At 32.6% G+C, this 17722-nt stretch overlaps 3 protein-coding genes and 1 long non-coding RNA gene across 5 annotated transcripts; 3 read left to right on the top strand and 1 right to left on the bottom strand.

Moving 5' to 3' along the window:
• The first annotated feature begins 1857 nt into the window (after positions 1-1857).
• LOC132600211 (phytosulfokines-like) lies at positions 1858-2855 on the top strand. Its single transcript, XM_060313300.1, has 2 exons — positions 1858-2084; positions 2574-2855. The coding sequence occupies exons 1-2, from the start codon at positions 1968-1970 to the stop codon at positions 2700-2702; spliced, it is 246 nt and encodes an 81-aa protein (XP_060169283.1). The 5' UTR covers positions 1858-1967; the 3' UTR covers positions 2703-2855.
• A 3913-nt stretch (positions 2856-6768) lies between these two features.
• LOC132598922 (uncharacterized) lies at positions 6769-11472 on the top strand. 2 transcript variants are annotated; one of them, XM_060312072.1, is made up of 9 exons: positions 6769-7110; positions 7709-7782; positions 8571-8713; positions 8777-8823; positions 8911-9019; positions 9118-9179; positions 9334-9448; positions 10536-10699; positions 11201-11472. In XM_060312072.1, the coding sequence occupies exons 1-8, from the start codon at positions 6949-6951 to the stop codon at positions 10685-10687; spliced, it is 864 nt and encodes a 287-aa protein (XP_060168055.1). In that variant the 5' UTR covers positions 6769-6948; the 3' UTR covers positions 10688-10699; positions 11201-11472. The 2 variants fall into 2 exon arrangements, with proteins under 2 accessions (XP_060168055.1, XP_060168056.1); XM_060312073.1 differs by lacking the exons at positions 6769-7110; positions 7709-7782 and adding an exon at positions 7789-8016 and having other exon boundaries at positions 8576-8713.
• On the bottom strand, positions 10179-11299 carry LOC132598924 (uncharacterized). Its single transcript, XR_009566729.1, has 2 exons — positions 11163-11299; positions 10179-10837 (listed from the first exon to the last, which is right to left on the bottom strand). It is a non-coding gene; the product is annotated as an uncharacterized LOC132598924 (long non-coding RNA).
• A 4902-nt stretch (positions 11473-16374) lies between the features above and the next one.
• LOC132600212 (uncharacterized) lies at positions 16375-17484 on the top strand. Its single transcript, XM_060313301.1, has one exon. The coding sequence runs from the start codon at positions 16544-16546 to the stop codon at positions 16736-16738; it is 195 nt and encodes a 64-aa protein (XP_060169284.1). The 5' UTR covers positions 16375-16543; the 3' UTR covers positions 16739-17484.
• Positions 17485-17722: the final 238 nt, after the last annotated feature.

A 17722-nucleotide genomic window follows, 5' to 3' on the forward strand; every position in this document is an offset into this window, starting at 1 on the left:
TAGAATGCTAACATCCAGCATACAGCAATAATGATCGGGACGTATTTCTTGGTGCAACACAGCTAATATAGATCTACATCATCGATTTGAATTCTATATTATTGAATACTTGTAAAAGCAAAATACGTACATTCTTATATTAAATAGTAGATCTAAACACATAATTAAAAAAAATCTAATTAGTATTATAAATTTTAAAGTTGAATTTATAGAATTTAAATTTTGAATTCGATTTTGTGTGATCACAAATACAATCATACTTGATTTGATGAAATTGTTTAATCTTAAAGGAGATCGATCTTCTATAATTTCGCACTCGAGAGATTATTTATTGGTTTCCTCCTTTTCTTTCATTAGCTCTTCGTGGGAGGGATACAATTTAGATCCGGTTTCAGAAACTCCTATTGATGGAGTCGTTTGACATGACCTTAATGTCTGGCGTATCACATCCTGAAATTGTAGAAAGCAAATCTTGACCCACCATGCATCGATATAAAAAAATGTAGATATTTTTCATTAGAAGGGGAGGGAACGTACGTAAGCTACCACCCAACTTTAATTTTGTAAAATGTGTGACTCCTTGGGCAGGTGGTGGATAGGCGCATGGCAGAATTAATCATCACAGAGTGATGATGATATAATATATGTGCATCGTGGAGCGTGTTTAATTTAGACTTAAATTACTACTCCATCAACACTCATGCAGTCCTTTCCATATATAGAAAATCAAATCATTTAGATATATGCAATGTTGAATGTGGTCTCGTTGGTTCCCTCTCACCACCCATGACCCATGTTGCCCGTTCCCTACCTCATCTTCTCTGCTGCATCATCTGTCTTCAATTAACCACTTCATGTTTAGTAACTTTTCGCAAGGATAGCAGATAGATAGTATCTCTTCATTCTTCAGTTAATTTTTCTAATTCAAACTCTCTAATTATAAAATATATCTTTTTAATTGAGAGCAATTTTTTAATGAATCTTACGCGGTATGAATTCATATTAATTAAGATTCAATGTGAATTATACACACAAGATGGAAACAAAAAAAATAAAAAATCTTTTTAACATCCTAATTATATAGCTCAACATACAAGATTCTCAATTTTATGATATTTATCCAATATATAGTAATCATCAAAGTAGAGATATCTGAAGTTCATATAAGAGCAAAGTTTAGTGAGATTTTATCAAATGAGTAAAATGGACACTTCATGTTAGTCCATTTTACTTGTCATATTTCTCTTTTACACATTTTTTAATAAAATATTAATTAAAAAGATAATTTGACTAAATTACACTTGTTTATTTTTACGAACTCAATTTAATACTATTCTTTCTTTCATCTCATTAATCTCTCTCTGTATTTATTAAAATATGGGTAAAGATGGGAAAAAAACAAATTATATCTTAATATTTTATATGACAAATATTTTGAACCAAATACTTTTTGATAATCAAGACAATAAAATGGAGTGGAAGGAGTAACACTTATTTTTCAACCATAAATAAATAAATTAAGTCTTCGTTATCTGGAAAGAGAGAGAAGCTTAATTTAACGGAGACCAAAAAATTGACGTAGACCAAATGTCGGGTTGTGGAAGAGGTCAACTCCGTGCTTCATTCTTCGTTGACGATATCTATTTTTTTTTAATAGCAAATTAGCAATGCAATACATTAGTCTCCAAATACATTACCACACGTCCATTACTTTCTCTAGAAGTCTTCATGAAATATCCACAAAACGTTGGCCACCCTTTTTCTTAGCTTTTCGTCATCCTTCCGTAGTTTTCTCTTTTACCAAAAAAGAAAATCATAGATAATTATGGAAATTTATATTTTAGATATTGCTAAACTTATTATACTAAACAGCTCTTTAAATACAGCACACTTGTCCCTGTTTCCTTGTTTCCCAACTCTATAAATCCATTGTTCTCCAAAAATCACTTCCAGACGAAGAAAAAAACATGGCTAAGCTTAGCACATTTTGCATGATAGCATTCCTCCTTCTCACACTAACTTGCGCTGCTTCCCGTCCGATGAGTACGCCTTATCACGACGTTACTCCGATGGAGCATAGTAAGGTATGTGTATTGGATTATTTATTATCTTCTAATCCCCATGTTTCAAATTTTTGTTAGCTTCTACGAAGGAGGTTTAAAAAACATTCTCATCCATTGGGAAATTCTGTTGTACAATTAGGTTATAACAATAATTTATTTTTATATATAAATAAATGATTGAATCTTCCTAAACGTAAGGGAAGCTTTTAATTAGTGTAATGACAGAGCTGGTTCAAAAGAAAAGTTAGACCATAATTTCAAATTTTAGATATTAGCATTATTACAAAAAAAAATTGAATTCCCTAGATTTAAATTTATGATTCCGCCACTAAATTTACATTTAAATTTTCACGGCTTAGAGCCGTGGAAGCATCTACTAATGCATCAGGGTATGCTGTCTATAGAGCAGCCCTTGGTGCGGTCCTTTCCCGAACCCTTGCTCACGTGGTATGCTTTTGTGCACTGGATTTCCCTTTTAACTGATTCCGTTGCTTGTGATTATTAATGCAGTATAAGGCAGCAGGGAAAGTAGAAGTGGACGAAAGATGTGAAGGTCTTGGAGAAGAAGAATGTTTGATGAGAAGAACGTTAGAGGCTCACCTTGATTATATCTATACCCAGAGGCATAAGCAACCCTAGATTTTCGTTTCTCTTTAGTTTTCTTCATTAAATATAGTTTTATTCTTTCTTTTCTTCTTCTTCTTCTTCTTTTCTTCTCTAGTTATATATGGACATGTGATGTATTAGTTAATGACGACTCTTCGACCTGGTCCCTTGTTTCGATCTAGATCAGTTATATATGTTATTGGTATCCCATCAATCTAATTCTTACATTTTTTTGATGATGATATAAAAATAAAAATAAAAAACTGAAATTAGCTACAAACTTCGTCGTTAATCCGACGCAAAAATACTTGTAGTTGACAAAAATTTTGAATAATCCGTAGGTGAATAGAATTAACGATGGATAAGTTGTCTGTCTTAGTTCCTGTTAATTAGCAGTGATATATAATTCACAAGCTAATGTTTATTTAAATTTGAATTCGCATCGGAAAGTTTCATGTTGTTGTAAAGCTAGCGCTCTCTAACAAAAATAACTTTGTATCCACCCTAGCTCGAACCCGAGACCTCTAATTAAGGATGAAAAAGTTTGTGTTTCTATTGTTCTCTTGTTCTCTGACGTTATTAGTTTATTAATATGGAAGTGCATAATACTTTAAAACGATGCTTTCCTTTTTCTTTTTAAGTTCTATTTTTTATCTGGAGTTGAGGATTTGTGAATGTGTAAGTGAAGTGTTTTTATTTCTGTAATATTTAAGTGTTCAATACTTTTAAAAAAAGTTTCGTTACGAAAGCTTTTCTTCTTAATAATAATATGATAGTGTTAATTATGCTGTCAAGTGACGTCTACGATTTCATCATTTCTCAACGAACACCTTTTTAAAAGAAAGGTAAAGCGCGACTAATTTATAATAGGGGTCCAAGCAAAATCATTAGTATATTAAAGTTTAATTTTCCGTTTAATAATTTCTCTCTTTACAAGTTACAATTTGAAATGCATAACATTATGTGCTAATATTACAGTATTGGTTGTTTCTATATTGAATAATTAACATGCCCTGTTTGGAGTCCCGAATATAATTTGTTTTTCCCTTTTTTGGTCGTATGCCTTCTTTGTGTTCGTCTGTATATATGGCAAAGTTGGTCGACACTAACTGTAATAATTACAAATAGGGAGACAACCGAGACTCTTTATAAAACTACTCCTTTTTATTTTAATTTATAGAACAGGCGATTCGTTCTGACAACTTCAGACCAGATACACCTCTTTAAATTTATTGATTGTACAAGAAAAATCGGGCTACTTGATTGGTAAGGAATAGTTTTCGGAGAAAAAAGTTTTTGATATATAAACTCCACTTTTTGGTATTTTTATATTACTGGTTGTTTCATTACTTTTGCATACTCTAGATATTGTATTATACTCCAGTTAGGTACGGTTCAATTACTTCTTGATTACACATGCATATAAATAAATGTTTGGTGGATAATCTAGAAAGACCAACGTACGTTAATCTTAATATATTCTTGAGCGTGCTTTGAGACTGAAAACCTGAATCTACAAGGGTCAAACACCCCCACGATTCAATTTCTCAACGTAATGACGCTTGTAACATATACATTGGTTGGATTAAAGGTAGACCTAATAAAGGATTTTCTTCTCATTCGAACAGAAGGAAATCGAAGAGGCTTCCCCTATACATTACCAACTGTTTGCATTTGACATATGCCTCTTAATTAATAATCTGAGTTTAGCTTATATAATCGCAACAATAACAATTATGTTATTGGTCTCTATCAAAATCTAACTTCATAACCAAAAGTCTAAAGTTTCAAAAGTTAAAGCTCAAATTCTGATCTTCAAATTTAACGTTGAACTCTGTCAGATCCCAACTTTGGACCTGACGGTTTGAATTATCAGAATTCATAACCGCAATTTCCACTCAGATCCGCTTGTCTAAAGTTGATTATGCTGCAGCTAAACTTTAAGAACTGTATAACTTGCGGCTATTTTTTAAAGAAGGTCTAAAAGAGCATATTCTGCATTTCAGTCATATCTTTGGGCCGATTTGACCAATTAATTGGGTTAAGGCCCGATAAATTTAAACCACGCAATTGCCTTGAAAAAAGGAAATGGTAAACTATTAATCTGGAGGCTATTAGCACTCAATTGTAATTATAATATAGTTCAGGAAACAATAGCACTAATATTATCCTACCCTATATTCTGAGCATTAAATAATACAAATGGTATGTTGCAGTTGCTAGTCAGTGGTATCCTTATACTAAAATCTATTGACATGGGTCAGTAATCAATTTCTACGGTACATTTTAAATTCTTAGCAGAAATCGGGTCTTTTATCTCCACATAATCTTTTCAATGAGTTTAGAAGAATAACTTTAATATCAAGCTCATTCCTATGTCGATCCATCAATCAATTATGTCCCAGTCTCAAATTATTTGGGGGTGGACTATATTAGTCCTTAATTAGAAGCAAATTCTAGTGCATGCAATCCATCCAAATTGTATTTAATTTTCTGCTGTTGTAGGCTTGTAGCTTCCTTATAACTTTTGTACCAACTGCTTCGTCAGAAAATGAGAGAATAATTTAAATGCTGATAATTGAGGCAATCTTATAGTCATGACTAGGGTATATATGGACTGGGTTGGTTCAAATTTTTCAAATACTAAACTAAATAAATTTAGCCGGGTTTTAAAATCTATAAATCAAATCAAACCAATAAAAGACGGGTTTTTCAACCTCGGATTTTCTCGATTTTTTCGGGTTATTTTTTCGAGAAAAGTTTTCATACAAAATGTATAACTTTTACTTCAAAAATTTCTTTAGTCCTAGTAAGATACAACTATAAGGTGTTTCTTAAGAAAATAACACAAAATGTGAGGTATGTTATGACATTGTAATAAAATATTCAACAAAGAAGATAATGAAATCACATAAAATAAATATTGCTAATAAATAAGCCACAATGAAAATGATCATGATCTAAAATACTAATTCATGCTAAAATAAGTACGGCTAATAAATATTAATTACATGACAAAGAAAAAGTAAAAAAGTTATGTATTTTCATTGTTCAAATCAGTGCAAAACTAATGAATGGGCATTCAACACTACTATCATTTCTATTGTTAGAATCGAACTTCTTTTGTTAGCATTACCCTAGTATTTACTTGATTTTGGTTTGGACTTTATTTGAGTTTTATGGGCTATAAAACTTATTGGATAATTCAAAAGTCTAAGTCTGAGCTTCAAATAATATATTAAAAGACAAAAACAATGAAAAAATTAAGAAATAAATATAAATTACATTTAAATATTTTTATGTATAAAATATATCTAAAAATTGTATACATGTAATGTCGGGTTGTTTTGGTTCGATTTGATTTTTTTTTTTTTGGTTAAAACCAAGCCAAACCAATTATGGTGGGTTTTTTTTTTTGTCAATACCAAACCAAGTCAAACCAAACCACTAGTCGGATTTTTTTCTCGGTTTGACTCGAATTATCGGTTTGGTGCGGTTTGTCGGTTTTCTTTGTACACCCCTAGTCATGACTAAACTTGTCGGATGTGAAACAAATACAATAATAACAACAACAATAATTATGCCTCAGTCACGAATAAGTGTGAACTCACTCGCATTGTCTGTTTTAAGCCCGAATAAAGAAAGGTTGCGGTAATCTAATGTAAAACTTGACAATTCATGATGAATCCTCAGTGAAGGGAGTGGGTTATTTTCTTAGTAATTGGACAATTTTGATGGATTTGGGGGTTTCCATCCAAACAGAGGTGTATATGTGTGAAGTTTTTTGATGGTAGGGGTTTAATTGGCAGTATTGTGAAACCGATGATAAAGTTAGCCAATAAAAAAAGTAGAGAGTTATATTTGACCTTTTTCCCTGTAAAAAATTGTTGACAAACTTGTTAAAAGTTAAAACTAATTAGAATGTTTTTTTTTTTTCTGAAATTGTTTTTTATTATATCGTGGATAGGGGAAGGAAAAACATGAGAGGAAATTAAAATGTGAAAATTATTCACGTAGTCAATCAACTGAGCTAATAGATTAAAAATAACATTTAATAATTAAACTCAATGATTCCATTAAAAGTATCAAAGACAGCCTCTCTAACCGTCAAAAGGTTGAGGCAAGGTTTGCATAAGCTCTATCCTTTCGAGACCCAACCCGGTCGATTATATTGTTGTTGTTGATTCCATTAAACGTACAGATCATCACCAGACGCTGCAAAGATTTCAGTATTTGAGATAAGTTAGGGCCGTGCTACAGTAAGTAAAGTAGGAGCAAAATGCAAGCCCCAGTTTGGAGTCCTAGGCTAGCGAATCCGTTCAGCCGTTCATGCAAAACAGCAAACACTTTGCGGGCATTCTCATCATCATCAGCACCTTTATCTAACCAGTCTCGCGGTGGCCTTCCTCGTTTCTACTCCGAAATTCTCCCTCCTTCAAAGGCATGTTCTTTCTTTTTCATCACACTCTACTCTCACTTGTATACCCACATTCATACAGCAAATTCCTAATTAGCTAGTTTTTTTTGTTTTTTGTTTTTTCCTTCTAAGTATGGGATCTTGATTTTATTGAGAAAAGAACAGGGTTGAGTTTGTTAAACTACCATTTAAGCAGGGGGTGGAGGGAGAGTATTAGTTACAGCTTTGGTCGAACCCAATAGTATTAGGAAATTCATTAAAATATATGTAACTTTTTAGTTGTAAACCCAATAACTCTGACGACTATGGATTCGATGGCATATTCAAAACCTATAAACTCTAAATTCTGGTCCGGCCCCTTATAAGTGTCTATAAGCTGCAACCTTTCTCCTTTATTCTACTGAAAACCGGTTATCTGAAGCTCACGTTGGTAATTTCACATAAGTTGAATGAAATGAGTCTAGGAGTGGATAATGAGGATACTTATACCCGACCCCAACTAGTTTAGACTTGAGGGCTGTTGTTGTATTATTTGTACTCTGAAAGCTTTATTGTTACTCTATTCAGACTAGATGATTTAAGCGGCTCAGCTATGGTGTATTTATGGTTTTTGGGAATGCAGGATGGCGTTGTTCGTGTTAAAGGTGATGAATTCTGGCACATGACTAGGGTCTTAAGGTTGACAATTCATGATAGGTACTGCCACATGACAAATTCATTATGTGCCCGAGAAGTCGTATGCATAAAGCTAATTTTCATTGTCCACTAGTAGTATCTTTCTGTCATGGTTGGGAACTGCGAGAATGGCTTGTTCAAAAGTATTATCTGCATTGCTGTTCTTTTTGTTTTTAAATAACTGCGGTGTCCGGGCAACCTTGCGCGCACCTCGACTAATTCCACGAGATACCTGCCACCTACCTCCAGCAACAGGTACCAGGTAACTCTGTCCATCAAGGCTAGAACAGATGGAAGAAATCACATAGTGTTTTGTCTGTGTTGGGAATTGAACCTGAGACCTCATGGTGTTCAGCCCACTTCATTAATCACTGGGCCACACCCTTGGGTGCTCATTGGTGCTTTATTTTGAATAAGGAATGTGAATGTGCCTTTAATTCTCCAACGTCCTATTATTTTAGAAGCTTCTTCTACTCCCTTTCAAAATTCTCAATCTGGTTGTCCACTTTTGGTGTTTGTAATGTAGATTTCAGATCTGACAATTCTATGACGGATATGATTTTCAATAAATAGTTGTTTCATTTCCGTCCTAACATAAGCTATAAGAGTTGTAACAACAACAACATACCCAGTGTAGTGGGGATCTGGGAAGGGTAGGATGTACGCAGACCTTACCTCTACCTTTGTGGGTAGAGAGGCTGTTTCCGATAGACATAAGCCAGAAGGGTTGTCCTAGAAAGAAATTTAGTTGGTGCCTTGAACAATGGTACTGAGTTAATTTCACCTATTCATGATGTCAAATTTGCAAGGGTAGAACTATTTGATGGAAAAGGAGGATTAGTTGAAGGCTGTATACAGAACATTGATCAGACAGGATTGGATATTGTGGCTCTCGAGAATCCAAAGTCAGTATCTCCTCCTAACACACAGTGGCATGTCTATGCGGCATTTGGTGAGTATTTATGAGCACTAAGTTCCTGCCTTGCATAATGTGCACTAAGTTCCTGTAATGTAGGTACTCTCAAGGGAGGCCGAGCCGATTGGCTTGTGGAGAAATGTACAGTATGTCTGAATTGCTCATGTGAAATTGTATCTCTCGGGAAGCTTTTGGTAACCTGTTTGTTCACTCTCTTTGTCCGATGGTCTCAGGAGCTAGGAGCCTGTAGTGTGACCCCCATCTTGACGGAACGGTCTCCTTCAATATCAGGAAATCGCGTGGACAGATTACAACGTGTTAGTTTTGCTGCAGCTAAACAATGTAAGCTTTTTGACTTTGATACAGAATGTATTTTGTGGACTAATTCTCTTTGTGGGTGCTTGTGCGATGTTTTAGACATTAACAACATTTTGTTTTAGGCCAACGGCTGCATGAACTGGTTCTAAATCCTCCTATAAAAGTTGGTGGACTTTTACCTCTTGTAAGTTGGTTTTTCAGTTTCCTCCCACAAAGTAAATTTTTTTCAAGCTTTGCGAACAGCATATAGGAGGCTCTAAGACTATTTGCTCGTCTTTCTCTCTGCAGCACTTATTCATTTTTCTTTTCTTGGTTTTGTGGTGCCGCTTATGCTCTAGGTAAAAAATTCAAAGCTTTCATTTATTGCCACGGCAGAAGCTAAACCAGTTTTTAGTGCTCTAAGTTCCATCAAAAGAGAATCATCTGGACTGATGATAATTGGACCAGAAGGAGGTTAGTATCTTTTTGCAGCTTTTCCTGCTCTTCTAGTCTATGCCCAAGGTTTTGTGCCTTTATACTGATGATATTTTTGTTGGTCATAAGTCAACTTTTTGATCATCTGAAGAAGTAAATTGTCTAGGACCCCTGATGACGAGTGTTAGGAGTTCAGAAGAATTAAAATGAATTCATATGCCAGGACACTCTTAAAGAGAAAAATAGTCATTTTTGGGTAAATCACATGTAAAAGTAGGCTCGTTTTAATGTAAAGCTCCAGTTTAGACAGTTTACATGTCAAAGCTCATTTGGCCTTTTAACTTCAAAAAATGGCTCTTTTAATCCAAGAAATAGGAGAAGCCTTTGAAGCTAGCAGACAACTCATAGTGCTGATTCTATATAAATTCTTGAATGAGGGAAAGAAAAAAGTTGTATAAAGGAAGGAAGAAGAGAGACAATAATTTAAAAGAAATAAAAAAATAAAAAAAGAGATTGCCAATGCTACCCCATTACTCATCAAAAAAAGAAAAAAAGAAAAAAAGAGATTGCCAATGCTACCCCATTACTCATCAAAAAAGAAAAAAAGAGGTTGCCAATGCTACCCCATTACTCATCCTGCCTTCTAACCCTTTTGTTTCAGCAGGCCATGCAAACCCTCCTTACCCTGCAACCTCCTGCTCCCTTCTCTATTATCCACTTAGCTAGGCTAGAACAACACTTTCCCGCACTCTCCAACCCTACATCACTCTGACTCTAACCACAAACTCTATTTATCTTTCTCGCACTGCAGGAAGTACTTTGTACAATACAGAGTTTGTTTTAGTATGATTTGGCTTCACATATTGTGGTGCTTATACCTATCGCCTATAGTACACCAGTCCAATCTTGCAAGCTGAAGTGGGTTTAGACCCTCTTATTTTGTCCTCATTATCTAGAAGTAAGAGTGCTCAAGAACGGTTAACAACAATTATAATAAAGAAATTGGAACCAAAAACAAAGAAAAGCTTGTGGACACTAGACAATCTTACATACAGTATTCAGATATAGATAATTTATACTTATGTTTTCTGCTGTGTATGATTATTGTGAACACACTCCATTATAGACTTCACAGAGGGAGAGTTAAACGTGATTCTGGAGGCTGGGGCAACTGCTGTTGGTCTTGGACCACATCGTCTACGAGTTGAAACTGCTACAGTGGCTCTTTTGTCAGCATTAATGTTGTGGTGTGACAATCAGGAGATATTCAAGGTCTAGTAACACTGGCAGGCAAGTATTGTTTGTGCTGCTTTGAAATCTTAGTGATTCGGTCAAATTCAGCTTGATGGTCTTGTTTGAAAGGGTTCAATAAGTTTTTGAGTTAGGATTTCATTCATTCTTTGTGGATCCAATCATCTTTAGCTTACACTGAAAAAGGACAAAGAAAAAAGTTTAATAGATGTAGGCTGTCAAGATTTCTATCAGTGTACGGTTATGGTTCCTTTTTTCACATGACTGTATACCTATGACACCAAAATTTTAGAGAGAAACATGAAAAGGGAAGAGCAGTATGCTAACTATGGTGAATCTTTCTCATCTTTGCTGCATGAAAAAAGACAAAAATGTTGTTACAGGATTTCTGATTTAGTGCTTCGGTTACCGAGAATTAAGTTTTTTCCTCCTCCCCACTTTTGATAAACCTCTGATTATTGCTAAAGAGGCTGAGTTGCATAACAAAGTTACATGCTCTCACCAGTTTAGACACTTATGTGATGAATCGTTTTGCTTTAGGCTGTGTTCATATGCTGAGGGGTCCCAAGAAAGGTGCAAGTTAGCACTATTAAAGGAACTCAGAAGTGAAGGATCAAAAAGAAAGGATAATGATCAATCATTTGCTTAGTTGTTTCTGGCCTCATCCTCACGCCATTTGCTGAAGTCCAGAGTATCATCCTGACTTTTCTTTGTAATCCCAACTCCGGTGGTATTGAATTCCATAAAAAAAATTATTTCAACTCTTGGATAGTTTTGAAAAGTCAAATTGCTACCTGAGTGGTGAGTGATGACATTCACGTCCTCCTTTTTGAAGTTTATTTTGAGTCCGGCGCCAAAATGACACATTTTTGGGGCTTGAAGACAAAAATGGTATGTCTTCTTTTTTTTTTATATCAAAATGGGTTTTTCGTTGGTTATCCAATGAAATGTTAACCCCATTTAACGTTTCCGTCAAATATTTTTAAAAAAAATTGTATTTCGTTACATACCTGGCGAAATACATTTTTTTAAAAAAAAAAAAATCCACTTTTTCCTGTGTTTTTTTTTTTAAGTTTCCTAAAATAAAATTATGAAAATCTAAATTTTTTAGGACACAAAAAAATCAATTTTCCTGATTTAAAAGAAACCCTTTGTTTCAGATATTTCCATTTTTTTTAAAAAGCAGGTTTAAAAAATGAGATTCATTTTGCCTGATTCTAAAAAAAATCATTTTCCAAATTATTTTAAAAAAAAAAAAATTGCAAGTAATAAAATGCCATAATTTACCTATTTTTTTAAAAAAAATTAGTCAAAAGGCATAAATGAGCCAAAAAGTTGAATTGAGGGGTATTTGTAGCAAAATAGATAAATGAAGAGTATTTTTAGACCTTTTCTAATAGTTCAGGGGCATTTTTGTCATTTTCTGTTAAGACTAAAAGCGCACAACTTATAAAAACATAATGCTCCATGTAAGAGAACATATATAGTTTTAGGTCCAAACCTAAATGTAATATACTATTTTGATCCTTTTCTCGAAACCTAAACTGTAACGGGGCGGTTGAGTCCAATAACGCAGAAAAATACTACGTTAATTTTTTTTTTTTTTTTTTTTTTTGTATAAAGCAGTATTTTACTGCAGTAGTTTTGAAAACTTTAGGTTTAAGTGTTATATTTTTGTAACGTTATTTTAGTTAACTTTATATGACGAGAAAATTAGTCAACTTTATTTTCGAAAATTGAAATCACATAAGTCAAATTGACATTCACAACTACATTACTCCGGAATTTTTACGTTGAAATCTATTGCGCATCATCATATTATAAATAAAGAAAACCGAAAATTTCTCACCAATTTGGGGAAAAATTGAAATTGAATGGAAAAAAAGAAGTTTTCTAGAAAATCGGCCCAGCCAAACCGCCTTGTGGCGTTTGGCGCGGCTAGATCTCGGAAAAATATGCAAAATAAAAAAAAATAAAAAATCGCATAAAGCGGACATTCGGGCTCAAAGTTATGACTGTTTAAAGTTTCACCAATTTACAACTACTTTTTCTCCTATATTTTTTAAATACGTTTTTATCTAATTGAATTAGATTTATATTCAAAATAAAGTTATGTCTTGATTAAAAAATAAAACACTTAAATCTAAAGTTTCCAAACAAAACTTACTTCGGGCACCTTTTCAACCCCTAAAACGACGATCCGAACATTTATGTATCCTTGATGTATTGAGCATACATTATTGTACGTAGAAAAAAATATCAGGTTCTATATAAAATATTGACGTTTCGGAGTCTTGACACATGACTAATCGTTGGTCAAAGTATGACAAAAAACACTAAGTGTTGCAAAAAAAAAAAAAAAAAATATATATATATATATATATATATATATATATATATATATATATATATATATATATATATATATATATATATATATATATATATATATATATATTAAAAGATGTGCGATCTTTTTATTGAAAAAAACACTAAGTGTTCCTTAAATGTGTTATTTTTTAATGCGTAACTTTATTTCGAATATGTTGTGATCTTTTTATAAGATTTATTATACACAAAATATATACTTAATATTTACTAAATCATGCACCCGCATTGGTTTGATCCCTGATGGTTGGGATAAAAAAGAATGGCTAAACCGCCAAGTCAAGTTTATGAAAGTGACAATGTGGACATTTTTTGTTATTCATAAAGTTCACTAATGCCATCTAACTTGTTTTCATAAATTGAATTTCGAGACTTGAAATTGACATTCAAAACATCAGTACCACGAGATTACCATCTTGAAATATATTTTTTATCACTAGATTTTTACTAAAAATAAATAAAAATTGTACACCAATTTGGGAAAAAATTCAAATTGAATGGAAAAAAAGAGGTTTTAATATTGATCGAACATCCTAATTCACAACTCGAGAAAAGGATCAAAATAGTATATTACCTTTAAGTTTGGACCTAAAACTATATATGTTCTTTTACATGGAGCATTATGTTTGCATAAGCGGTGGACTTTTAGTCAACTCCTAAATATTTTGTTAAAAATTTAACAGAAAATGACAAAAATGCTCCTGAACTATTAGAAAAGGTCTAAAAATACCCTTCATTCATCTATTTTGCTACAAATACCCCTCAATTCAACTTTTTAGCTCATTTATGCTCTTTGACTAACTGTCAACACTATTTTTTTTAAATGTAAATTATGGCATTTTATTACTTGCAAATTAATTTTTTACTTATGGCAAATTAAAATGTAAATTATGGCATTTTATTACTTGCAAAAAAATAATCTAGAAAATGGTTTTTTTAGAATCAGGAAAAACGAATCTCATTTTTTAAACCCGCTTTTAAAAAAAATACTGGATTTTTTTAATTAATTAAAATATCTGAAACAATGGGTTTCTTTTAATCAGGAAAATTGTTTTTTTTGTGTCCTAAAAAATTTAGATTTTCATAATTTTATTTTAGGAAACTTTAAAAAAAAAAAAAGGAAAAAGTAAATTAAAAAACAGGAAAAAAATGAATTACATTTCGCAACTCAACTAGCGAAATACAAAAAAAAAAAAAAAACGCCAGGTATGTAACGAAATATATATTTTTTTTTTAACATTTGACGGAAACGTTAAATGGGGTTAACATTTCGTTGGATAACCAACGAAAAACCTATTTTGGTATAAAAAAAAGAAGACATACCATTTTTGTTTTCAAGCTCGAAAAACGTGCCATTTTGGCGCCGGACTCTTTTATATACATATTTCGTCTCATGTCATTTTGTTAAATACATATTTTCATATCATATCAATGTAGTAAATTTAGAGGAAGCTTCAGCTACTTTTTTTGCCATATAATTAATATAAATTAATCTTTCTCTAATTTTTGGTCTTGTGTACGTTAGGTTCTATTTAAATCCTGTCTCTGCAGTTCTGCTATAAGAATGACTGTAACTAGGGGAGGTTTATTCTCAGTGTTTAATTTAATGAAAGGAACATAATAGTGGTGAAGTGTAGATACAGTCATTAGTCGGTTACTCATGGAAAGATCTCCATTTTAATACTCCATTATTAAATCTGGAGAACTTTTGGTTGCTAGTTGTTCAATAATAAGTTTAAAAAAACAATACCACGGATGGAATGTGTTTTGCGTGCCTGACATGCGTGTTGACTTTTAATTGCATATACTCTCTCTGTCCCCGATGCATGTGATACACTTTTTTTTCAGTCTGTTTAAAAAAAATGATACATTTTTTTATTTGTCAACAATTTAACTTTAAACTTTATTTTTTACGCTTAATGAGATGATCTATAACCACACAAATATTTTTGACTTATTTTAGACCACAAGATTCAAAAATCTTTCTTTATTTTTTAAATTTTGTGTCCAGTCAAAAATCACATAAATTAGGACGGAGGGAGTAGTTGCTTTAGTGAATGGACATGTCATTTGTAGCATTTCATTATTGTGTTTGGTCTTGATTTTATGTTTAGAGACATTCACTTGCATGAAACTTTTTAGATTTGTCAAACTTAGCTTTTGTCGTTGATGATTCAATAAAGGTTCATAGCTGTTTTCAATTGAGCCCCAGTTTGAATGATTTAGCCGAGCATCATTAATATTTAGACAAGTGAACATGTGAACTTTGTTTGTTTGTTTGTTTGTTTGTGCATTGTCATGTGTGACAGGAATTAGATCAGTGTTTAGTGGATCTTGGTTTGTTAAGCCACTTGCTTCTAAGTAATTTAGCATTAATGAAATATGTAACAACATTTATACGATTTTATTAAGCATCATTCTTTGCGAATTTGTACATAGTAACATGCACTATCCAATTAGTTTGGGACTAAAATTGATCAAGTGCTGGACAAATTGTGGTTGAAATAGAGTCTCAAGAGAAAGTAGTTGTGCTGTTGGCTATTGATGATATGGTTATATATCAAATATGCGGAAATGCTCTTGGTGGAACCCGAAATTGACCGTATTGGGTCTCCCAAAGCCAATAAAAGCTTTCACAACAATTGGAAAACTATATAGCAATAAAAGTCAAATAAACTGAGATGACGTATAACCTCCATTGACTTGTCGGGTGCACATTTACTATTTAAGGGGTCGTTTGCGTTTGAAGACAAAGTTATGCTGATATTAATTATATTGGGATTAATTTTCTTGATATTATATTTTATTGATTATTTGATTTATTGTATTAAAAATAACATGCATTGCATAATTTTTAAGAAGAAGTTGATTGTTTACAAAAATAGTCAATCTCATTTAGTAGAAAAAAGAGGTTGAGCAACCTCGGATATTTTTGTCATTTTTGTTATTTTATCTAAGTCTAACTAATCCTAATATTATTATTTCAACATCTGACAGGAATAATTTATACCAATATTATTTTTATCCTAATATAACTCATCTCAAAATTAATAACTAAACAAGGGATAAGACAGTATTAAATGCTTGTCCGGCATACTCAACAACCCCTAAAGTACTATAATCCATAAACTGAGATCAGTGGCAAAGAATAGTAATAATTGAATGAAAGAGGGGCTTTTGTAGAGAAGGGGTGTGTAGTCAAGTCAAAATAGCAATGCATTAGATATTGGCACGCAAAACAGAAAGTCAAAATAGCAATGCATTAGATATTGGCACGCAAAACAGAAAGTCAAAATAGTAATGCATTATATACTGGCACGCAAACAGAAACGGAAATTCAATAACACACCCATTCACATCACAAAATCCATAAATACAGAGAGACTCATTGAAAATTCTTCCTATATGAGCAAAGTAGTGGCAACCCACTAACCCAAATATTTCGCCTCCTTTCTTTTCTTCCTCGAGAATACGGAAACTCTATTGTTACATTTAATGGCGATACAATTGGAGAATTTGGTAGAATCGATAAAATCGAAGGTGAGGAAATTGAAGAAATCGAAGAAACCGTACATCAAAATGGACAAAAGCTCGAGTGTGAGAGTGGAGATTCGCAGCAAAAAGGCACGTAAGCTCATTGACAAAACTCTACAAGCTGCTGATCATCCTGGCAAGAGTAGCCTCTCTTAGTACTTCATTAAATTAAGAGTCGTTTTGGAAAAATGAAAAGTTTCTTTGTTTGTGTATATATATATATAAATAGATGGATTAAAAAGTTGCAGAGAAAAATGGCCGTTTCTGTGTTCCGATGGTCGATGTCGGCGTTTGTGATTTGGGAACCGTTTCGGTTATTTTCTTTTTAATGATTTTCTAAGGGAAAATGTCTAAAATACACCCAAACTTTTGTCTAGATTTGCTGTAACACACCTATACTTTATGATTGTCCTATTACTCCTGAATATATTTTTAAAGTATTTTTTTTTTGGCATTTATCTGGAAAAATTAAACTAAAATCAAACTCTTAGATTCACAAGATCAAATTCTAAGAGAATCAATTGCTTTCTCCATGAAAAAATTAAGAGTGTAAGAGAGAATTCTAATTTTTTGTTTTGTTCAGAGAGTGAAATGACTTGAAAATGACTGTACTCCTTTCTTTTTTGGCATTTTGTTCAATACGTGTTTGAATTGTTATCCAGCTCACTCGATAAATGTCAAAGAAATTCCTTAAAGATATATTCGGAGTTAATAGGATCCCGTAAAGGTTAGGCGTGTTACGCCTAATTCGAGCAAAGATTGAGATGTATTTTAGACATTTTTCCGATTTCTTACCGTTAATCTGATCAGTAATTCGAGTGCTTATTAAAGTGTATTAATAGGAGTGTGACTCAGCTGGGGAATAAGAAAGGGATCAGAAACCGATCACTTATCTCTTGATATATTTTACTACTTCATTATTCCTTCATCTCTATCTTTTAATCTTTGTAATATGAATAGTTCGAATATTTCGCCGGTATAACTTTGACAACTATGATTATTTACCCTGAATTTGGATAATTAATTAAATTTGTGAGTAGGTATAAGATATGTGGTTAAGCCTTAATCTACTTGATAAAAAAAGATATATATGAATATGATATGAAGAGAGCAATAATGATCAGAGATTCGCTATAGATT

This window comes from Lycium barbarum, chromosome 6 (assembly GCF_019175385.1).
Source record: "Lycium barbarum isolate Lr01 chromosome 6, ASM1917538v2, whole genome shotgun sequence".
In the NCBI taxonomy this organism is placed as follows: domain Eukaryota; kingdom Viridiplantae; phylum Streptophyta; class Magnoliopsida; order Solanales; family Solanaceae; genus Lycium; species Lycium barbarum.

Excerpts from the sequence above, each read along its gene's own strand:
- LOC132600212 (XM_060313301.1), top strand. The coding sequence starts at position 16,544 with ATGGCGATACAATTGGAGAATTTGGTAGAATCGATAAAATCGAAGGTG.
- LOC132600211 (XM_060313300.1), top strand. The coding sequence starts at position 1,968 with ATGGCTAAGCTTAGCACATTTTGCATGATAGCATTCCTCCTTCTCACA. Across the intron at positions 2,085-2,573 it reads CTCCGATGGAGCATAGTAAG|TATAAGGCAGCAGGGAAAGT; the intron begins GTATGTGTATTG and ends TTATTAATGCAG.
- LOC132598922 (XM_060312072.1), top strand. The coding sequence starts at position 6,949 with ATGCAAGCCCCAGTTTGGAGTCCTAGGCTAGCGAATCCGTTCAGCCGT. Across the intron at positions 7,783-8,570 it reads AGGTTGACAATTCATGATAG|GGTAGAACTATTTGATGGAA; the intron begins GTACTGCCACAT and ends CAAATTTGCAAG. Across the intron at positions 9,180-9,333 it reads TTGGTGGACTTTTACCTCTT|GTAAAAAATTCAAAGCTTTC; the intron begins GTAAGTTGGTTT and ends CTTATGCTCTAG.